The 23,294-nt window shown below is 40.0% G+C and overlaps 1 protein-coding gene across 6 annotated transcripts in view; it reads left to right on the top strand.

Annotated features, from left to right (window-relative positions):
- Nucleotides 1-22,710, top strand: part of dst (dystonin) — a 118,434-nt gene extending 95,724 nt beyond the window's left edge. Inside the window, exons 70-99 of one of the 6 annotated variants that reach the window (XM_030070437.1) lie at nucleotides 101-223; nucleotides 402-503; nucleotides 1,253-1,354; nucleotides 1,737-1,910; nucleotides 2,389-2,544; nucleotides 2,897-3,094; nucleotides 3,927-4,055; nucleotides 4,832-5,002; nucleotides 6,344-6,499; nucleotides 7,078-7,284; nucleotides 7,589-7,708; nucleotides 8,910-9,079; nucleotides 9,859-10,018; nucleotides 10,985-11,179; nucleotides 11,294-11,422; nucleotides 11,823-11,966; nucleotides 12,429-12,617; nucleotides 12,892-13,018; nucleotides 13,272-13,435; nucleotides 13,559-13,721; nucleotides 14,104-14,258; nucleotides 14,372-14,446; nucleotides 14,672-14,689; nucleotides 15,635-15,751; nucleotides 17,315-17,432; nucleotides 18,954-19,019; nucleotides 20,152-20,342; nucleotides 20,631-20,741; nucleotides 21,307-21,433; nucleotides 21,614-22,710. In XM_030070437.1, coding sequence (XP_029926297.1) covers nucleotides 101-223; nucleotides 402-503; nucleotides 1,253-1,354; nucleotides 1,737-1,910; nucleotides 2,389-2,544; nucleotides 2,897-3,094; nucleotides 3,927-4,055; nucleotides 4,832-5,002; nucleotides 6,344-6,499; nucleotides 7,078-7,284; nucleotides 7,589-7,708; nucleotides 8,910-9,079; nucleotides 9,859-10,018; nucleotides 10,985-11,179; nucleotides 11,294-11,422; nucleotides 11,823-11,966; nucleotides 12,429-12,617; nucleotides 12,892-13,018; nucleotides 13,272-13,435; nucleotides 13,559-13,721; nucleotides 14,104-14,258; nucleotides 14,372-14,446; nucleotides 14,672-14,689; nucleotides 15,635-15,751; nucleotides 17,315-17,432; nucleotides 18,954-19,019; nucleotides 20,152-20,342; nucleotides 20,631-20,741; nucleotides 21,307-21,433; nucleotides 21,614-21,870 — 4,314 coding nt within the window. In that variant the 3' untranslated portion in view covers nucleotides 21,871-22,710. The remainder of the gene's footprint in view (nucleotides 1-100; nucleotides 224-401; nucleotides 504-1,252; nucleotides 1,355-1,736; nucleotides 1,911-2,388; nucleotides 2,545-2,896; nucleotides 3,095-3,926; nucleotides 4,056-4,831; nucleotides 5,003-6,343; nucleotides 6,500-7,077; nucleotides 7,285-7,588; nucleotides 7,709-8,909; nucleotides 9,080-9,858; nucleotides 10,019-10,984; nucleotides 11,180-11,293; nucleotides 11,423-11,822; nucleotides 11,967-12,428; nucleotides 12,618-12,891; nucleotides 13,019-13,271; nucleotides 13,436-13,558; nucleotides 13,722-14,103; nucleotides 14,259-14,371; nucleotides 14,447-14,671; nucleotides 14,690-15,634; nucleotides 15,752-17,314; nucleotides 17,433-18,953; nucleotides 19,020-20,151; nucleotides 20,343-20,630; nucleotides 20,742-21,306; nucleotides 21,434-21,613) is intronic. The other 5 variants (XM_030070438.1, XM_030070442.1, XM_030070439.1 and 2 more) reach the window with 5 other exon arrangements.
- The last annotated feature ends 584 nt before the right edge of the window (nucleotides 22,711-23,294 follow it).

Raw genomic sequence — 23,294 nt, 5'->3', positions numbered from 1 at the left:
GCCACTCAAAGATAATGAGGTTATTTCAGACTAATCATTGATAATTAAAAGTGACAGCACACACTTGTCTGGTGTAAAATCGATTCCTTTTTTCTACCAGGGGTTCAAGGAGGAGATTGACGGGCTGCAGGAGGAGCTTGATGTCGTTCGCAACCTTGGTGCGGAGCTTCTGACTGCCTGTGGTGAACCTGATAAACCTGTGATAAAGAAAAGCCTCGATGAGGTAAGACGTTATCGTCAAAGTAACCATTACAGAAACACCATTTTTTTCTTTTTCATCTGGTCCTTGGTCTCAACTGGCAGAGATTTCACTTGCTGATATTTGGGAGTCAGTGTTCATGCAGTTGGACTTATCTGTCCAAATGTGGATCACTGTGAAGTATTTGTGTGTTATTTTCCAGGTGAACACAGCGTGGGAAAATCTGAATAAGACATGGAAGGAGAGGGGGGAGCGACTGGAAGAAGCCATGCAGGCTGCTGTACAGTTTCAGGATGGCCTGCAGGTACTCAGATCACCGCTTCTTTGTATACTGAAGGAGATCCTGAAGTAATCCTATGAATACAATGACAAATGGTCAGGATTTTAGTTTTTATTACAAGGGACCTTGAGTAAAAAAATTCAAGGGGGTTGGTTGTTTCTAGGGTTAAGGTTACACTGTTATACAACAGACTTCTATTTTTTTTTTTCTTTCATACTTCCTTTCTTTCTTTCTTTCTTTCTTTCTTCCGTATAATTAATAGAAAAATAGATGTGTAAAAAGAGAGATCTTGAGTATGCATCTTGAACTAAAATGGTCAGCCAGCATCATTTAAGGCCTTCAGATCAAACCACAAATTAAAAGGCTTGTAACAACTTTATATTGTAGTTAATTAGAGTGCTGCTACATTTTAGAGGCCTATAAATTTTGAAGAATAAACACCAACTGTGTCAGATCGCTATATTTGGATGAAACTTTTTCTCATGTTCGTGAAGCGTTTCAAGCGTCTTCTCATAGTGTGAAATTAAAAGCCCTCTATTCAGTGCTGTTTAGATTTCACTAACTTTAAGGGCCGTGTTTACAATCTTCTCAGATGATAGTGTTCATGTTCAGGGTTTCTTTTACAATTTCACACTGTTTTACTGTGTTGTCGATTTACACCAGACAAACTGGAGGATTTAATGCATATTACAACAATGACTGTGAAATATGACTCTCTTTGCGCTAAGCTTTGTTTTCTCTCAGTAACAATGGTCCTCCCACCTCGTACACAGGGTATGTTTGACTGGGTGGACATTCTGGAGAGCAAACTGGATTCCATGTCACCTGTGGGCACAGACCTGGAAACTGTCAAGCAGCAGATTGTGGAGCTCAAGGTACAGCATTGTGTTTCTGTCAGTGTGAACATGATGCTGCATATTGGCCACAGCCGTGAGCGTTCTTAGATGAAAACATGAGAATTTGCTTCTGTTCTCACTCAGACTTTTATTTTATTTTATTGACATATCCAGTGTTACCGGAGATCAAATACCAGCTGTGTTTGTGTTGAGTATTTGACTCACAAACTAGCCTATTTGACTTGCTTTGTCGATGTACAAAAGGTCTATAAAAAAAAAGCTGCATACAGTGCACATTTGCTTTGATGTACAACAAGACAAATCTCCTGGGTTGCTGAAAACCGGTAGGGTCAGATGTATTCTACTTACATTCTACTTGTGTTGACTGATTGGGCCAACCAATGCGTGTGTGTTTTGTCAGGAGTTCAAAGGCGAGGCGTACCAGCTGCAGATCGAGATGGAGCGTCTGAATCACCAGGCGGGCCTCCTGCTGAAGAAAGTGGTGGAGGAGGCTGACCGCTGCGCCATCCAGGAGCCGATGTCTGAGCTCAAGATGCTCTGGGACAACTTGGACGAGAAGATCATCAGCCGGCAGGTCAGACAGGGAAACTGTTAATTGGAAAAGTTTGATTTCTGTGTGATTTTATCTATATCTATCTCTCTGTCTATCTATCTATCTCTCTGTCTATCTATCTATCTATCTATCTATCTATCTATCTATCTATATGCATATATAAAATCACTTGTATACATAAATATCTGTCAGTCTATCTATATGTAATAATTTTTCTAAATATTACCTTTTTTTTTTTTTTTTTTTTTTTCAAAAAAAGAAACACTGTTTTGAGATTAAACCATTTAGTTGAACAATTATGACACTATTAGAAAATCCATTAAATATGCATAAGATCAAGAAGTGGTTTATTTCTTGCCTTCAAGACTTTCAAGACACAATTTTGACATTTCCTTACTACATAAATATCAATTTAAATGTGACTATGCTGTTGCTTTACACATGCCATGTTTTCACTGTATTCAGCATCCAATGTTTCGATCTGTCCTCACTAATCCAGCACAAACTGGAGGGAGGCCTTCTGGCTCTGGGACAGTTCCAGCACGCCCTGGACGAGCTGCTGGCCTGGATGACCCACACCGAGGAGCTGCTCAGTGAGCAGAGGAAGGCTGGAGGAGACCCCAAAGCCATCGAGATCGAGCTTGCCAAGCACCATGTATGATAAGCCCGCTTTCATCTGTCACTGTGTTGTCCTACAAACAGAAATAAGCAAGATTAGGACCTTTTGACCTATAACAGCCATGGGATTAGCGAAATGATCTTGACACACTACGCTGTCATTTAGAAGCAAAGTAAATCTGCACAGTTTTCATCACATAACACATGACCATAGAACTATTTATTCCCATATGAGCACCTCCTCAAAGTAAAATATTGATTAGTGTAGATGAAATTAAACCAGCTTTGTTTGCCAAGCTTACTGTGCATCCATATAGATTTATTTTTGTCCTGTGTTTCAGATCCGTCAGGCCAAGCTCTAAGCATTTCTCACTGTTTTATCTCTGCAGGTTCTCCAGAACGACGTGTTGGCTCATAAGACAACAGTGGAGACGGTGAACAAAGCTGGAAGTGACCTGGTGGAGTCCAGCGCTGGAGAGGAAGCCTCTGGTCTACAGAGCAAACTGGAGAACCTCAACCAGAGATGGAAAGCCATTCTGGAGAGGACCGAGCAGAGACGGCAGCAACTTGAAAGCGCTCTTATTCAGGTATACATGAACAAGTTACTGGGATCGAACCTCATCTCTGGAATGTTTTATATTGATACTTGAAGCGAAGATTGATTCTTCTCTCCCCAGGCAATTAAATATGTATGTCAGAGTAATAAAGTTGCTTTTAGAGGAGCGGGGTCTATGTCTGCCCCCTCCACATTCCTGTTCCAGCCCCTGGAGTTTCTATTCATAACTTTGACATTTAGGGGGAATCTTTAATGTGACAGGAGACATAAAGAACGTAAATAACCCCTAGATTTGGATATTTAATCAGGGAATCTTAAAAGGGATTTAGTGAAATAAATAAATCTGTCACTGGTTGAGCAGATTTCCATGGATCAGAGTCAGGAGTATTTTAGAAGATGTTTAAGAAATTATCCCACAAAAATGGCAAAGTGCCAAATGCTGGGTTTAGTCTGCTGTCCCAAATGATCACATCCATTCATTTTGGTTATAAACTCAGTAAGCTCAATGTAAACAATTATTATTATTATTATTATTATTATTATTATTATTTAATTATTGTTATTTAATTAATCATTTTTTTCATCTTGAAATTGGCAAATTGACAGCAATAATTGTACCTCGTTTTTACAATGGAAATATAAAGGAAGACATTAAAACCACAAGTTAAAGGTAAAATGTAAATGTTTAATTTATTGGACATCAGGCCTTTTGTTTAGGCTGTGGAATACCTCAGACAGCCACTTTCGGTGATGAAATTAACCCAAGGAATTAATAACTCAGACATCCTCTTCCCTGAGCTGTAGCTTCCTCACAATGAGTGTGTGACACCTTTTGTCCTGACTCAGGTTGTATTGTGTTGTAGGCCCAAGGTTTCCATGGTGAGATAGAAGATATGCAGCAATGGCTGAAAGACACAGAACGTCAGCTGTTGGCATCAAAGGCTGTGGGAGGCTTACCAGACACAGCCCGGGAGCAGCTTAACGCCCATCTGGTATGTATTCAACAATATGAGAGGCTGCATACAGATGGCAGGCTTGCAAGGGCCCAGCTATGTCTTTTCTGTGTTTTATCTGAAGTGTGAAAATTAAATGACACTGCAAAACACACTAGTCGCATTCCTCTCGAAAAGATGCATCAAAGACTCAGAAGTGTTTCGAATTGATTTTAGCCTCGTCTGGCCGTCATCAATCTACGAATGTTTTACTCTTTTGTTTTCCTTTCCTCTAATGGGGGAACCCCGTACGCTCTCACAGCTAACTTTCCCTCGAGCAGCGCTATTAGCAGCACATTATGAGAACAAAAACAGGGAGATCGCTTGGAAATAATCACTGTTAACAAACGTGCAACCTTTAATGTGTGTGGGAAAATGCCTGAACCTCTCTGTATGCAACGCTGCATTCATTCTTTCTCCATTTTTGGACTCCGATTTTAGTCTTGTTTTTTTGACAGAACTATAAAAAGAAAATGCAGTGACAAAGTGCAGCACCGAGACACTAAAACTGTTGGAAAAATGACAAAAATGATAACACATTTATAGTACTTGTGAATTACTCACACTAACATTTTAATGTAGTCACAAAAATATTACATTAAAAAAATATATATCTATATATCTATATATATATCTATATATAAATATATCTATATTTATATCTATATCTATAGATATAAATATAGATATATAGCAGTGCTGTTTTTCACTGTTATTTAACCAGTTTGACAAGGATCCCATAAGAGCATCAGTTTCATGTCCTGTTTTTTTTGCAGGAGTTGTGTTCTGCCTTTGAGACGAAAGAGGAGCTGTACCAGCAGCTGATGAGCAAGGGACACCAGCTGCTCACCATGACACCTGAGGGCCCAGACAGCACCACCGAGCAGGACCTCGCAAACCTGAAGGACAAATGGGAAGCTGTGCAGGCGAAGGTGGCTGAGAGAAAGGTACAGTTTACTTTGGCGTACACTGAATGGATCTCTCTGCCGTGAAGTCAGTGATTCATACCTCCATTTTTACAAGCCACTGAGAAATTGCAAACTTGCACTTTAGCTATGACTGTATATTTGTAAGCCTCTAATCCCAGCACCGGTAATGAATGGCACAGAGGGCTGGCAAGGCCCACAGAGGATGTGGTTGCACAGTGAATCAGAGCAGGCGATTTGTTGTCTGAGTCAGCATGGAACAACTGTGGTCTTGTCGTGTCTGATATGCTGCTGTAGTGAACAGATGACAAGTAGTAGAGTGTGTAAAGGAAATAACACAGCTAAACTAACATTTGTTCCAAACCAAAGACCGTTCATCAGTCAGAATGCCCTTTCTTCTTGATTCTTACTCACTACATTATTCTTCTGGATAAGATCCGGCTCATTATTGTTGATAAAGTGTGACAATATGTAATTCTTGCGTGACAAAAAAGATAAGACTTCTCTCCCTTGCCACTCTCAGCTCTACGTACAGAGCTCCTCATTCTGGATCACAAATAAAAGACATATTTTTGAGCTTTTTGAAAATTTTCTGATGCATTTTTTCTTTTCTTACCTATTTACTTTGAGCCTGATCCAAAAAAAAAAAAAAAAAAAAAAAAATGGTGATAAATACCTACCTACCTACAGAGGAGCAGCTGCGGGCTCAATAGTATGCAACACTTTTATAGCGAGTAAGCTGAACACAACTTCAAAGCAGAAAAGAGGGCTCTAATTACAAAATGACTAGTCATAATTACAGAATAATTCCTCATTTTGCAAGGCAGTACTCTGTATGACCCACACTGCATGAGGGAAATGATCAGTGAGCCTTGTCATGTTTCTAACGTCATTAAATCAAGATTTACTGTAATGTGATGAAGCCGTTCCACTGGCCCTCCACTGCTGCTTGTGCGAAGGCAGCCAAACGGATGTTTTTCAATGGGGCAGCCACAGTGGATACATTTTGTCTCATTCAATTAAAAGCTCATCAGTCCATTCTTGCTGCACCATCAGCCTCTCCAGAGATGCCAACTTCCTCGGTTTAAACAGAGGTCATGTGTGGCTCAGCTGAACTGTAATTGTTCTTCTCTTTACCTAGTGTTGTAGCAACCAAACAGCCTGTGTTCCCCGGTGCAGGATACAGATTCTGATTCAGTGCTATTTGACCTCTGTCAGGCTAAACATACATACAGTCTTGGCAGAGGGGGAAAACATACAGGCACAGATAAAATGTGTCAAGGATGAAACACAATGCACACCAGAATGGTTTCCATCCGTAGTTTTGGACACTGACACTCAGAGTCTGCTCTGCGTCTGCAGGTGAAACTGGAGGAGGCTTTGACCCTGGCCACAGATTTCCATAACTCCCTGCAGGACTTCATCAACTGGCTGACCCAAGCAGAGCAGACACTGACAATGGTTTCCCCTGCATCCCTCATACTGGAAACCATCATGTTTCAGATTGATGAACACAAGGTAATGTATGTACAGAGACTAGGGTTACTAAAAGTCCAGGAGAGGAGCCTGTGTAGGCAAAGCAAATATTGAGGACAAGGTTTTTGACTTATTTTTTAATGCATAATTAGTTTATGTAGCGGTTTATATGGATTTAGGAACAAAACCACAATATTTTGTGACTTCAGCATTTTTTTCATGCATCATCTGTTTTGGTCAGGAAATTCCCTGACTAAATTTCATGCGAGAAACATTAGCTTCAGTTACTCTGCTATTGTGTCATATTTATATATTAGCTTCTGATCTAGTTAGTGGAAAACTGTGCAAACAATGTCTGAATAAATTATATTTAAATGTTACTCATAATACCAGTGCCATGTGCAAATGAAGGGTTGTGTTTTTTAACTGACTGTTCTGGTGTGCCAACCAGCCAACAATGATTTAATGTGTCCATCTGTTTTTTTATTCAACCCAAAGCTCATTAGCACATTAAGCATGCGAATGACATAAGCACAGTAGTCTATTAAAAACCGTTGTGTTCCATTTTTATATCAGACTCCTTGACTTGCACCTGTGTTCTCTCTGTGCTGTGTGGGCAGATGTTTGTGACGGAGGTGAACTCCCACAGGGAGCACATCATTGAGCTGGACAAGACGGGCACACACCTTAAGTACTTCAGCCAGAAACAGGATGTGGTCCTCATCAAGAACCTGCTGCTCAGTGTGCAAGGCCGCTGGGAGAAGCTGGTGCAGCGCTCTGTTGAGAGAGGCCGCCTGCTGGACGACGCCAGGAAGAGGGCCAAACAGGTACTGTGTAATGGTTGCTTATGTTCATACCATACTATACAGACAAATGAGTCATGTAGGTAATGTTTTACCACCATTAAGGTTTTTATTGTCTTTGGAAAGCAGTGGGAACAGTATATTAAGCCTGTGTTACATTTTCTGTTCGGGGCCTATCAAAGCATTTTCATTGGTGTGGGTCTATCCTGTTTCCTGGACCTGAGAACTCATTCATGTAAACATTAATATAGACTGGGCAATAAATCAAGTGAAATCATACCTTTTACAAAATGCTTAACACAGTGTTCATTTGTTTATCCTTCATTAGTTCCACGAAACCTGGAACAAGCTGATGGAGTGGTTAGACGAGTCTGAGAAGACTCTGGACTCGGAGGTGGAAATAGCAAATGATCCAGACAAAATCAAGCTGCAGCTGGCCCAGCACAAGGTGAGGAAGTCTCATCTTCTTACTCACAGCTGAGAAATGAATGAAAATTACCACCAGCCAGACTACTCAGTAGAGTTCTGAATCATAGCCCAAACGTCAAGGGTACATGTACATGTGTACATGATCAGTCCCACCCACATTAGTCTTTTATTTAAGAAAAAAAAAAAAATCAATCAAGACCAACTCGAAATGGCAACTTCACATGAACAATATTAGTGTAACTAAGAGATTTGCTGAAAGAAAAACTCTTTTTTACTTGGCTAGATTATTAACTACTATACAAGTTTCACAAGTCTCCTTTTGACATTTCCTGGCATATGCCTGTGCATGCCTGGCGAGGGGCAGAGAGTGGAGGGGGGAGAGCTGCAGTAGTTTAAAATTCTGGTGTTTTTGTTTGCTGTTCTGGCACAGAGAATTTCAGATCTCACATGTTCAGGAGAAAATTAGGTTGAATCCAATTTTTTTAGGCCTGATCAAGACTCTTCTCTGAAAGTATCTGTAGCAGAGTCTTGTTTGTTATACAGAAACAGCTGCTTACATCCAAACCACATTTAAGAACTCTGAATCACTGAGGCAAGTGTTCAGAGAACCAAGTTTCACTCGTTCATTGTTATATGTGAGGATTATGAGGGAGCAGACTACCATGCTTCCAGCTGTAACAGCTATTTATGAGATTTACAGTGTATACAGAGTGCATTAGTATAGCTGGTTGTTACAGACTTCCCAGTCTACTCTTGTTTTCTTTGCACTCTTGTGTGAGGAGATTGTGCTAATCCTGTCATAATCCTGGAATGGACCAAATGTATTAGGGGTGACCTTGCTTTTAGATACTTTAAATCCATGTAGAGCAAAGGCTCTTGAGTTTTGACCCCCTTTTTGTTTCCCTTACTGAATACTGTCTTCTTAAACAAAAATACTGCAGAGAAACATGCATAGATTAGTGTGCTGTGTCTGCCATGCCAACAGTAGCATGAAGAGAAGGACACTACACTTAACTCAGTGTCTACCAAAAAGCTCTTGGCTCTCTGTAGGGCTGTGCAGCTGAAAGTGTCAGCATATATCAATCTGCTATACTTGACCACTGTCAGGTTGTTTATTTTCCAAAACAGTTCATTCCATGTTATGTAGTATTTTGTTGCAGATGGACAATGGACAGGATGAACAGTCTAATGATGATGTTTCTCCATTTCGACGTATTTAGGAGTTCCAGAAAGCTCTAGGGAGTAAACACTCGGTGTACGACACCACCACTCGAACTGGACGCGCACTGAAAGACAAGACTTCCCTGCAGGACGATAATCAGAAGCTGGATGACATGCTGAGTGAGCTGAGGGACAAATGGGACACGGTCTGTGGCAAGTCAGTTGAAAGGTAAGGATTTGTCTTCCCACAGTCATTTGGCCCACCAACTAAACTCATAATAATAATAATTTCAGTGGTGATGAAACGGCCATATCTGTCTCAGAGTTTACTTGGTTGAATCAGGTTCGGCTGTTCAGTGCTGCATGTCAGTTCGACACATCATTGTGTTATTATCTTGCTTTTTTTTTTTTTTTTTTTTTTTTTCTCAATTCATAGTCTTCTTTTGCAGTCAGTGTGTGTTTTAGTGTTGATAGACCATGTTTATTGCTACTCACAGCAATCATAATCAAACATGACAGAGTTATATAAACATATTTTGAGCATTTAAAATCTGTACAATTATTGTTATGTATGTACAATTCAGCTGCAATAGATTCTAATTGTCGAAATAATGAGCACACATTTATCTCTGGTTAAGCGAGGCTTGTAACTTCTTAATTTTTTGGCAGTAACAATAGCTAATGTAAACAATACAATTATTCAGCATCTTAGGCCCTAGTAGGCGTAAATTGATGGTCCCTTTAAGTCTGGGGAGCGAGTTGTATTTTCAGCAGCTGCCGAATGACCACAGCAATTCTATAGGAACAATATAGGTTGCAGTGTATCTCTGTGCTTCATAAATTGTCCATAAATTACTATTTCTCACTCACTTTAAACATGAAGATACACCTCGGCAGCAAATGTATGAATTAAAAAGAAAGAACTGCGGGAAAAAACTGAAGGAATCTGTGATAGCATCAACTTTCAAGGGGGCAGCCCTAGTTAATGAGTTGGACTCTCTGTTGCAGACAAAACAAGCTGGAGGAGGCCCTGTTGTTCTCCGGCCAGTTTACAGATGCTCTCCAGGCGCTCATTGACTGGCTGTATAAAGTGGAACCTCAGATGGCTGAAGACCAGCCAGTGCATGGAGACATAGACCTGGTTCTCAACCTGATTGACAACCACAAGGTAGGAAACACCACCAGACCACACACAGCATGGTCCAAATCTCCCAGAATGTTCCACTTTAGATGATCTCTTTGTTGATCCCAGGTGGCTACGCTCTTCAAACAGGCCTGCAGTGGCTGCCTTCAAAAACAGGCACTCAGAGTTTTACAACTATGTGAAAACCATCTGGTCTATTCATTATTCATTGTTCTTTATCACAATAGCAAACAAACAACTTTCAAACCACACCAAATATGGAATAAAAGTTCAAACAGCATTCTGTAGTTTTAGAAAAGGGATAGCTTCCCTGCTCGTTTGCACTTGCAGCATCTATTTTTTGTTGTTTATTCAGGAATGAAAACATTTTCACCAACAGTAAATTATTGAAATTACTTGGCCAATAAAATAGCATCACAACTGAGTTTGGAGTGCGTTGGGCCAACACCTGTTATTCTGAAATGGGAAAAAAGTTGCTGGCTTAATTTATTCTAGCTATGTCCTACTGAAGCCGATGAAAAGCCAGCCAAGATACATTTTATCTTATTTTTTTCCATACAAATTGTGGATCTCATAAAGGTTTTTTGATTTTTTCAACCCTTAGTTAACCATAGTTAATTAGCAGATTAAACACTTAAAACAGCAAAGCATCAAGGCAACAAATGTTGATGGCATATTGCTGAAACATGTTGGAGTTTTCACTGGATTCAATGTAAATTAGCTATACAATAAAGGTTTTTCAACTTTTTAAGTGAGGAACACTTGCTTATCCTTTTTTTGGTACAATGTTTATGTTTTGTTACCAAAGAGCACAATCTTTTACTCTACTAATTCACATTGAAGGGGGTTTTATTCTTTCAATTGATCGGATAAATCTCAAATCATGTTTTCTTTTTGTAAATGAACTGGATAACATAAGAATACAATACTATATGTTGTGTTTGGGGTGTGTGAAGTTTAACTGTTTCCTCCTCTGGTTTTTCTCTGTAGGTTTTCCAGAAGGAGCTGGGAAAGAGGACCGTGAGTGTTCAGGCCCTTAAGCGTTCAGCCAGGGAGCTGATTGAGAGCAGTCACGATGATTCCTCCTGGGTCAAAGTCCAGATGCAGGAGCTGAGCACCCGCTGGGAGACTGTATGCAAACTTTCAGTGTCCAAGCAGGCCCGGCTGGAGCAGGCCCTGTGTCAGGTAGGGACCATGAAGCAAGACTAGAGATAGCTGAAAAACACGCTGAGATCCAATACCAAGCTGAGAGCAGTTTATGAGCCTGGCTGATCCCTGTCTTCTATCTTCTGGCTTCAGGCGGAGGAGTTTCACTCCACAGTTCATATCCTGCTGGAGTGGCTGGCTGAGGCAGAGCAGAGTTTGCGTTTCCATGGGAGCCTGCCTGATGATGAGGAGGCCCTGCGGGGGCTTATAGAGCAACACAAGGCAAGTAATCCAGATATTTTTTTGTCATAAGCAAAGCATTTATGTGTATACTTAAATTTCATGTTGTGGCCATTATTTATTTTGCTTTTTTTAATGAAGTAGTGAGACATGCTAACATACCTCTCTGATGAAGTCTTCTGACTTGTGAATATAAACAGTTAAAACTCAGCTCCCCCTGACCAAGATTTTGCAAATCCGGCATGCCTGCCAGTATAGTAATGCCATAGATCATTTTTCACGCCAAAGACTCAATAATGTAGATTTTTTTCTTGGCCATGATTTCATAGGCTCGAAATAGCTTTTCATAGCTCCAATCTTCAAACAACCTTTTAGCGCTTCTAGGTTTTATATTTAATTCGCAATGTACACTAATTTCTGCTTAACTATTTTTAACGTATAGGAGTTCATGAAGAAACTGGAGGAGAAGAGAGTGGGTCTGAACAAAGCAGCCAGCATGGGGGAGGCTATCCTGAGCATCTGCCATCCAGACTCTATTACCACCATCAAACACTGGAACACCATCATTAAAGCTCGGTTTGAGGAGGTCAGTTCACAGCTGCACGCGTGCACACATGCCTGTCTGTTGTGTCACAGCCACAGGTGAAAGTCCAGTGTAATGGCAAAGCAGCCACACCATCTTACACATCTGTAGTGATCAAAGCCACATCAGACAAGATACTGATGTAAAAATGCACCTCATCAACCTAAATCACAAAGTGGAGGTGTAAAAGATAATAGCATGATAGTAGCATCCTGTCTCCCTTTGAACTTTTCTCCTAAATTTTCCCTTAAGTAGCTTCAAAGTTAGAAAAATTAAAATATTTACCCAAATGAAATTCTAGTCACTTTTACACTCACAAAAAGCGGCAAATGGAAACTTGAGTGAGATACGAGCTGTCTCCTAAGTAGCAGCGAATGAGCAGTCTGTCTGGAGCAAGCTTGACACTCCTGGGTTAGATTTTTCTGTTTCAGAATCTAAAATCTGTGTGCCATTTTGGTGTTTCAGGTGCAGGCGTGGGCTCGGCAGCACCAGCAGCGACTTGCTGCGGCCCTCACTGAGCTGCTGGCCACTCAGGAGCTGCTTGAGGGGTTGCTGACCTGGCTGCAGTGGGCTGAGACCAATCTCAACGATAAAGACAAGGAGCCATTGGCGCAGGAGATAGAGGAGGTCAAAACCCTCATAGCAGAGCATCAGGTACAGTAAAGTGGTGGTTGTATGATTTCATTTCAATAATCAGTTATGTTTTATTTTAGAAATTACTGTAAATGCTATTCTGTTCTATCTTGTGTTTATATAATCTTTCAGTTGGACTGGTTCATGCAACAATTGTTTAAAAAAATATTTGTACTATATTCTCATAGTTTCCATGCTTTTCAAGACTGTATTTCTGTGACTTTCTCTGGTTAGAGGACTAGTGCCTTTGAGTTGTACCATACAAACTGGAAGTGTGCTTGTTTTTACCCTGCAGGCATTCATGGAGGAAATGACCAGGAAGCAACCAGATGTTGACAAAATCACAAAGACACACAAAAGGAAAGCTGCAGAGCCCCAAATCCAGTCTCAGATCCCCGTACTCGACAAAGGAAGAGCTGGAAGTACGTATCCAGCAAATATCTCATGTAGACCCTGACCTGAGCCATCTGGCCCTGTGGTGTTAAGCCCCTGCAGGGTGACGTAACATCCTCATCTCACCCCTATTACTTCATTATAGCCCCGGGAATGATGTCATCACTAATCTATTTTCTTTTTTCCACTTTGGTTCTGCTTGTTTGGAAAGAAAGATGGATTACACAGTAAAGCACAATTACTAAAAAGTTTTTTTTTTTTTTTTTTTTTTTCCACTTATAGGAAAACGTTCTCCCACACAAGCCATGTACCAGTCAGCCACACAAGCCCCCATTGAGACCAAGAACCCGCGGGTGAACCTGCTGGTCAGCAAGTGGCAGCAAGTGTGGCTGCTGGCTTTGGACAGGAGGCGGAAACTCAACGATGCCTTGGACAGACTGGAGGAGGTAATCCATTTTTTCCCCACAAATGTGGTAACAGCATTGTAATGGCTTTCAACAAGCACACACACTTTCTTCAGAAATCTGTACTGTCTCGATTTTAATCTGCTCTTTACTTGATTCGTCCAGTTGAAGGAATTTGCCAACTTTGACTTTGATGTGTGGCGGAAGCGCTACATGCGCTGGATGAACCATAAAAAGTCTCGCGTCATGGACTTCTTCCGCCGTATTGACAAGGATCAAGATGGCAAGGTTACCCGGCAGGAGTTTGTAGAGGGCATCCTCTCCTCCAGTAAGTACACAACATATGAAGCTGCAGTTAGGGCAGGGCAGTACATTGTTATTTTATTAATACCATGATATGAGGTTAGATATTGTCTGGGATTTGGGATATTTTAATTGTGATATGGCAAAAGTGTTTATTAGACTGTTCTGTAGTAGCTGCACTGTTATTACTTCTATCTCCATCATCATATCAACATTACTAGTGATTGTATATTAAATAACACATGTAAATATCTCATAAAAGCTTTCCGACATCGTCACAATATTGAGTCAATATTTGGTCAAAGATATTGTGATATTTGGTCACCCAGGTTTACTTACTGTACAGCTGGGCAGTGTGTACCCGAGGCACTGGGATGCTTATGCTTTTATTTCACATCTCCTCCTAGAATTCCCTACCAGCCGCCTGGAGATGAGTGCTGTGGCAGACATATTTGACCGAGACGGCGATGGCTACATTGACTACTATGAATTTGTAGCAGCTCTTCACCCCAACAAAGACGCTTACAAACCACTAACAGACGCGGACAAGATTGAAGACGAGGTAATGTGAAGTATTTTTCTCTAAATTCAAGTTAACTGTGATTTCATCTTGAATACTGATGGATGACCATGTTTGTGTAAGTACTGGATGGTTAAATAAATCTCTGTTTGCAGGTTACACGTCAAGTGGCAAAGTGCAAATGTCCAAAACGATTCCAAGTGGAGCAAATTGGTGCCAACAAATACCGGGTAAGGGGATTTTAACCTGTCCAAATAAGTCACATTTAAGAGCCAAGTTGTTTGTGTCGGCAAATAAACACAATGCTTTTAAGCTCCATTTCACATGAAAATCTTTTTTTCATGAATCACAAGCATCTTGAAGGTGAGTGTTGCATATGTTGAAAAAAGTGTCATGGTCTACTCTTACTGATAATCCTAATGTTTCTGTGTTTTTATTGTTCTTCACATTACCAGTTCTACCTTGGAAACCAGGTACATATGAACGCCCTGTCCTTTTTGTATGCTTTATGTTGGTCTGTGCCTTATCAAGCCTTATGTCTTGTTTTTTTTTTTTTTTTTTTTTTTTTTTTTTTTTTCATTTACCATGTTTGCCTTTCAATTAATATTCTCTATGCCCAGATTCCTGGCTGTTGTTTACAGACTGGAACTCAGAAGTAGAAAGATGATCTATCTCCAGTTGGTGGAATAATCCACAAGGAATGGCCGTCTAAGCTGCCTTTCTGGTCCACTAAGCTGCATTTGAATGAAATCCACATTGCTGATCAGAGCATAAATTTCACATAATGATTTGTCTTGAGATGACTGACAAACGATGCAATTAACAACACAGCCAAAAAAAAAAAAAAAAAAAAAAAAAGCAGTGCATAGCCGTTGGATGTAAATCAGTTTAATGTAGCTTGTGGAATTTTTCTAGGTGTATTTTTCCATATCTGCTTTTGAGTTTCACAAAATATAATGTTATTGTAAAAATGCCATTCCAGTACATGTCTATATTAGTCCATGGGCATAAATTCAGCTGCTGGGCAGTGTGCAAAATAATGCTTTATGTGTGCTTGCCTTTGACGCTTCAGTCTCATGGGAATGATTTACCTCAACATTGGCTGACTTTTGTTTAACTGACACTATTAATTTATTCATGTTTCAGAGTTGGGCAACCTTTATGTTTTTAAATACTTGATGCTTGTTATTTGCTTATTGAGTTTATAAGTCTTGAAAAATTGCATGATGCAAATTACAGTTCATTACTGATACGGGGTCATAGGCCACATGCTTTCTGAAGCCTGTTGGATTAAGACTAACAGTGGGAGGTGTTGGTTAGATGGGAGGTGTCGGCTAGGGGCATAGTGGTGGTATATGCACTAGTTTGTATTGATGTATTAATTACACAACAATGAAATGAAATAATTCTTTTAACAGTTCGGTCTGGTTCACTGCTTACATGACTCCTTAATCGGCGATGAGACAATAGCAAACAGGGAAAATCAAAATCTTACCCCTCACCTACACGTTGCAGTTTTGGAAAGCTGTATTCTGGTAAATGGTTATTCTTAAGCTGTTTCTTGTGCCTCTTTTCCTCCAGATCATTATTCAAACTCCATCACCTTTACTGTACTTGATCACAAAAATCACCAGTGGCATTGAATCATTTTGAAAACCATACAGAGTGCAATATCTTTTTTTTTTTTTTTTTTTCGTACCAGTTCCAGAGATTACAGTGCAGTTAGTAGGCACCTGCAGGAGAGTCATCAGTGTTTGGTCATGTCTGCGTGTTACACTGTGATGGATTAGAGAGAGATACCTTGAACCATTCCCCATGTTGTTCTCAGTGTCCCATTGGAGCTAGCTGCATTGGTTCTGCATCAGTGTCAGTGCATCCTCTGAGTATTTGAGTCGTAGTGGTAGAAAGTGCAACAAAGTGCTGGATTGCAGGAGATTGCTGTATGTCTGTTTGATTGGTGTGTCATGATGTGATTTATTTATTTATGTACTTATTTGTTTTTGACAGAAAGCATGCGGCTGTGATTGTTGTGTGTAAATTATGTTGTTGTGTCAACGCCCATGGTCACATCCAGCTGGCTGACTTCTGCCGCCTAACATCCCATAAAGCTTGGCCGTCCGCCTCCATGCTGGCCTCATTAGAAAAGCTGACTGTAATGATTTACAGTATTCATGCAAACATGACTTTGTTTGAAAGGATGTTTGTTTGTCCTGTGTTTTGGGAAGCTTAAGGCAAATCATTATACAATAGTGCCTCCTGGTGGTGTGATGATGTGCCTTCACTTAATGGATTTTTTGACAGGCTCAACCCACAGTGCCTGAGAGTTGTATGGCTAGCTGAAGCCTGACAGTGCTGGAATAAATTCATGTCATCACCTTGAAGGAGACTAATTGAAATTGTACTCGTCTCCTCAAATCCACTCATTTCGCAAGTAAAACATATCACACTGATTTCACATCTTTATTGGAAAAGAGAATGAAGTTTGCAAAGCTGATAGTTTCACTACAGAAAAACAAAATGCTTTGCCCCTGTGTGCAGCACTGTTTATAATATTGCTTACATCTGTAACAGTTCAGTTAAAGTTCAGACTTTTATTATGAAAATGGTTAAGCCTCCACACTCCACAGCCACATGTATGATTGGATATTAGGCACTGCAGCAAAATAATTGAGTCTGTTTTTACGTAAATGACACCATAATTTTAAATCACAATAATATTACATTACACATTTAGAGAAGACATCCGGATGGATTGACCGTTGTGTAATTTGTGTCTTTGAGAATGAAAATGTGAAAATTGATGTTGTGTAAAAATCCTCTTTTTGATCTATAACTGTGCAACATGAAAAGGAAATCAGTGATGTATCTGTAAAAAAAAAAAAATTCAATCATATCAATCATATTTTCCTAATAATGCAATTTAAGCATTCTAATTTCTCAAAAAATGATGATGGATAAATTATTTGGAGTAAATTTGATTCTCCAAACCAGCATGGTTTCCAGTGTTGCACAGCCCCAGCCCTGCAGTGAGAGAGAGCTCATACAACTGGTGACACTGTTTTCACACATGCCTCTCTGTTTTCCTGCCTCTGCTGCAGTTTGGAGACTCTCAGCAGCTGCGTCTCGTACGAATTTTACGCAGCACTGTGATGGTGCGGGTGGGCGGAGGCTGGATGGCTCTCGATGAGTTCCTGGTGAAGAATGATCCCTGCCGAGGTGAGATCAAAAGGCCGGTGCAAGCTGTCACAATGCAAGGAAGCTTGACTGCAATGAAATTAATTTCTTAAATCTTCATTATTCACAACAGCTAGTTACAATGCTTCATCTGAATCTTTGTTGAACTATATGATGTTGCAACTTTTGTAAATAAATGGTAAAAATTTTCTAGTACTTTACAATTAACACATTTATCAGTTTTAGGAGGGTGAATACATTGCATTGCACAGCTGACAAGCAGAGTCCAACATTTTTATTTTAATTGTACAAGCTGAGATTGACAAAACCATTTTCAGTATTATGTACTCACACTGTTAAATGTGAAGTGATTAGACACAAGGAAAAATAGAAGCCTAATTTTTCTAGAATAGAGCCTCAGTTTTAGGCAGCATTATTTAATTGTCACGGTCTGTTCATACACTTGTAGCTCACATCAGATGAAGAAGACATTTGCAATTTATTTGGGACGTAGAGGGACATTAATCTTCATCACTGAAGATTAATGTCCCTTAATCCACTTCTGAGTGAACACACAGGATAATTTTCCTGTCACTGCAATGCATTATGCCCAAAAGCTGGAAGCACATGGCAAATAATTTTCTCATCACAGTGTTTTATGGCACATCGCATCGTAATTCAGATAACGCAGTGTAAAATTTGTTTTTTATGGATTCCAGATCCATCAAAGCCTAAGCACAGATTACCACTGTGACTTGTCTTCCTGGGTGGGTGGTGGCGGGGGATTGAGCAACTGAGTTTATTATGAAATCATACACAGTTAAAAGGCCAGCCCTAGGAATCCATTATGATAATTGATTTTGTGATATGCCATGGCTGATTAGGAAATAGTCATGAGCTCTAATGCAGTGTGCACATATAACACAGTGCAGCAGTCTAGAGTCATCCATCAGAGTACAAGTATTGAAGTGGTGATAATTTCCCTCTTCAGTCTGTTTTTTGGAGAACATCCCACTTAATTAATTTAGTTTTCTACACTGAGGACCCATGCCACCCTGATTTAACTATGTTAAGTATTTTTTGAATCCGTTTAGAGGACTACTTAGAGGACTACTTAGCAGCATTGCGTGTAGTACATTGACATCTTTCAAAATGTTTAGAGAGTCCAGATCATTTAACTTGAATGTGCAGCAACACACTCCAAAGGTCCTAAGTGGGGCAAAAGGGTAATTTGCAAGCAAATAATGCTCATTACGATGTTAGTTTAGTGGGCTGATGGGGGAGGGGGGAGCAATCAGAAGTAAAGATAATTATGTGAAGTTACAGTGCAGTGTTCATGCAGCAAGTAATCAACTTCATGTTAATTAGAGCCATACGTCCAACTTAAAATTACTGCCAGCTACATCAATATAAAAATGTATATCTTTGCCCACCTCTTGAATGAAAGTTATTGTTCTCTGCTTGTCTCTACTCTCTGCTGTGTTAATGATCAATTTTTCAGTTTTCATGTCCAACAGTCCTACTGCCGTCTTTGTGACATGAACGTTATATCATTTCTTCTAGTTCATCACCACGGGAGCAAAATGTTGCGCTCGGAATCAAACTCTTCAATTACTCAGTCTCCTATAGGTTGGCAAATCTCAAACTTTCTCACCATGCTCCATGAGCCCACCGGTGGTATGTGTGTCTGCACATCCGAATGTGTGCCTCTGTTGGTGTGGGTGTGTAGCATTTGTGTGTAGTACCTGAGTACTCGTCATGAATGACATTCCCATAATCCAACCCCACTCACCATCCACTGTCATTGCGCTCTGTGGTTTTCATGCATGCAGTCGTCTCTCTGAGTCACATCACCTGCTGCTGAGTCACTATTTTGGTACTTGAAGTACCTGCAGGCCCAGTTAGCTCTTTTTCTCCCCCCCCCTCTCTTTGTCAGCATGCCACAAGCAGCTCTGAACATACTGTGGCTTCTTTTGCAGTGTTGTTTTCAAGTTTGCTCGACAATCACACCCTTTGTTTATTCACAGCAATTAATGTAAAATTCCTCAACTTAAAAGCCAGACGAAAGGGGCGCGAGAAGCTTAGCTGATTATGTTATATATTAAAAGCTTCTATGTTTTGTTTTTTCCCCTCAAATTGCTATTGGTGAAAGTGACAAGTTGCATTTGAATGTGGTGCTAAATAATCCTTTTGAATTAACACCTTCAACAAAACAAAGTGTGGTTGTTACACTAGTTTTTCTTTTTTTTTTTTTGACAGTGTGGCTTAGCAATGTAAAGCAGCATGTAAATCATTACATGTTATCTACATTTCAGTTCCTGCAAGGGCAGGTATCTGTTTATTCTGCACAATTTTCATTTTATTTTTTTTTTGTGTTGATTTAGGCTTTTTTGGGGGTGGGGGTTGTGGGTGACAGGCATTCTCACTTATGATGTATCGTATTTAAATTTGAAACCCTTTTCGAGCATTTCAACCAAACAAAGCAGCACTGCTTTTTTCTGGTTGACAAAAATGTTTATTCCACTCCTGTTGCAGCATCGTAGTAATGCGTTTGACAGTATGCCTTGGAGATGTGAAACTGCATGAGTTTTTATGATTTCATCGTGCTTTGTCTTTGAATCCTAACTCGTACACTTTTGTTTTATTCATTTTGAAAGCTCTGCTTTATATGAAGGCAGACAGTCACTGTTCATTCATTTTCAGTAATTGTGGCATGTGACACGTTTATGGAATCTGACTCATTTTGAATATCTCTTATTAGCTAAAGGCAGGACCAACATGGAGCTGCGAGAGAAGTTCATCCTCCCAGAGGGAACCACCCAGGTGATGGCCAGCTTCCGCTACCGAGGCCGGAGATCTCGGCCGTCATCCAGAGCAGCTTCTCCCAACAGGTCCAACTCCAGCCACAGCTGCCCGGTTCAGTCGAACCCAGCAGCGACCAGCACACCCAAGGTATGCCACCGTACTCTGAACCATACTGTGCAAAGCCACATTCATCTCCTCTTGTAGCAAATATACCAAAGAATTCAAGTTAATTGGCTGCCATGCTTCAAGTTGTCCCCACCATGATTCACCTCTCATTTATCTCCCCTCTTCCTGTGTTTGTTCTGCATCATTCAATCATTTTGTTGTGTTGTTCTGTGTTGTGCTGCCCCTCCTCCATGTTATGTTCCCTGTCTTTTTTTGATTTTTGTCCATGTGAATCCATTTCTGTGTTTTTGATTTGCCATTGTTCCCCAGACTCCCCAACACATAACCCGCAATTATGATAAACCATGGCTTACAAACAGCAAACCCTCCACTCCTCTTAAATCATCCGACTCCTTTGGGAGCCAAGGTTCATCCTCAGAGGTATTGTCCCAAACCCGACATGGAACGCTTCCCGTCTCTGACCTAACATCTGCCTCCTCTATCCAACTGAAATCTGCAGCATATTTCTAAACAGATAGTGCTGAATTTATTCCAATTCAGTTTGTATCACTATCTATTTATCTACTTTTAAAACTATAGTATGTGTAATAATAGAGCACATTAGTTGTTATAGATTTCAGTTGGGTTTGCAAGCTTTAACCTTTTGAAGCACTAACTGGGTGGATTGCCTTATTTTCTAATTCCTCTATAATATATACAGTTGAACTTTCAGTGTGTGCATGTATGTGTAATTTGTTTATTATCTACACAGGTTTAACATATAATTCAAATATTAACAGAGATGCGTGACATTTTGAAGAAGTACTAAAGGATTTTGGAAGGATTTTTGGAAGGACTGAAACTAACTCAATAATATTTGTGAAACTTGTTTAATTTTTATTTTTTTTATAAACTGTATATGTGTTTTTGCCAGGGCTGTTTTCTAAAAACGCCAGCTCCCATTGATTGTATGTTAAACTAATAATGAAAGTACTTTCTTTTACAGAGTACACCAGTTCAGGGCAGCAAATTACGTCTTCCTGGATACTTGTCAGGAAAAGGATTTCAGTCTGGTGAGGAGGGAACCCTGATCAGCGCTGCTGTATTGAAGGCTCGGGCACAGACAATAGGTGGTGAGTAGAGGGCGACCTAAATAACATCCTAATTCTGCCCATGAATTGATACTTATCTCAGAATAATATTGTTGTGGACATCTGTTAGCTCAACTGTTTAGGGCACAGACCTTGCAGATCTTCAAGGCTCATTTTTAGCAGTTAATAAATTTGCACTTTTTATGTAATCTATTTCCATAGAGTCGAGGAAAAACCCCAGCCGACCTGGAAGTAAAGCAGGGAGCCGAGGAAGCAGTCGCAGAGGAAGTGACGCCTCTGACTTTGACATCTCAGATATCCAGTCCGTGTGCTCAGACATGTCTGAGACAGTCGGTGACTCTTCGCGAGCAACGCCCCGCTCTGCGTCCCGCCAGCACGGAGGAAAACCCTCCAAGATCCCCACTCCTCAGAGAAGATCCACTCCCACTAGCAAACTGGCCAAGGGATCCAAGCGATAGTCAGTGGCCTTGAAAAAAAAAAAAAAAAAAAAAAATCCCAGGAGCCAGTAGCGCCCCAAGACGGACACTGGAGATATAATAACTTAAAAGACTGCAAATGTGTTGAGTGTTATTTAAACTGTTGCGAAGATGTAAAATATTCTGTTGAGAGGCAATATGGTTTAATATTATGTGTGAATGGAATGTCAATGGCCTTGTGTATTTGTCTTTATGAATTTTATTTTTTGTGAATAATGTCAATTGTTTTATTATTTTATTTTATTTTATTTTATTGATGCAAAACCTGTCGAGGTTTGAAAAACAGGAGCAAACTTGGGGAAGAGTTCATTGTACGGTAAACTAACTAATTTGTACACACTAATGAAAGGCAACACACGGCACTGCGTTCTGAGTTACTGAATGTACTGTAATTTATATATGCTGATGTTTGGGATAGATGGCGCATCATGGTACTATGTGAGGCACTGCAATTATCTATTTAAGTGCTATGATATACTGCCAACATGCATTTAAAGGGCAATACAATATACCACAAGATACCACTGTAAACACTGCAGAAAAAATGTTCAAAAAACACTATTGAAGGCAAGTAGCAAAAACCCCTTAATCATGAAGCTTTTGAGTCCTGTTTGTTTCTCAGCAGATGCAGTTCCTATTTTGTTTGATCATTTCATAGAAAATGTGTGCATTGACCCCGAGGAGGCGGCACTCCAAGTAGACATTCTCTCCGTGCATCCCTGTCAATGTATGGTTAATTTCGGTAGAGCTGAAATGATTACTGTAACATTACTTTGTAATAAACCCGCTTGCAGAAAGCTACCATGGGAGGCTGATATGGACCTCGGATTGTCTGTGCTTTTTCTCTCTGCCTTGACATTTTCTCCGGTGCTTGGTGACATTTAAAATCAAACTTGGAGAAGAGATACTGATTTTTTTTTTTTTTTTTTTTTTTCCATTTTCTCCCAATTACACTCTTCATTCACTCAGTCAGTGAATGAAGCATTGAGATGTTGCACCTAGTGGCAGGTAGGCATAAATCTCTGACATCCTTGAAGTTTACAAGACAGCATGTCATTTCTCCTGACTGGCACCAGGAACAGATTCTGATTATGATTACCGACGCTGATTATTTTATCTTTTTAAAAAAAAAAAAAAAAAAAAAGCTGTAACTGAAGATTTTCTCTGGGGGTACATTGCAGCATTTCAGTTTGTCAAATCTTTTCATTTCATTTTGCCAGTGAGGCCAGTTGGTGACAAAGGTCACGGGACAAAGAATTTCCCCCACCCCCCTTTCTGCTTTACCGCAGTAACATGCATAGGGACCAGAAAATTTTATTGATACTGAAAGCATAATAATTAAAAAATCCTATGCTCGTACTGTGATCTTACTGTCAATAATGGATAAACATAGTCAACCAAGTTAC

The sequence above is a fragment of the Myripristis murdjan genome, chromosome 15 (assembly GCF_902150065.1).
Source record: "Myripristis murdjan chromosome 15, fMyrMur1.1, whole genome shotgun sequence".
Classification (NCBI taxonomy): Eukaryota; Metazoa; Chordata; class Actinopteri; order Holocentriformes; family Holocentridae; genus Myripristis; species Myripristis murdjan.
This window is presented reverse-complemented; position numbering and strand designations above follow the sequence as displayed.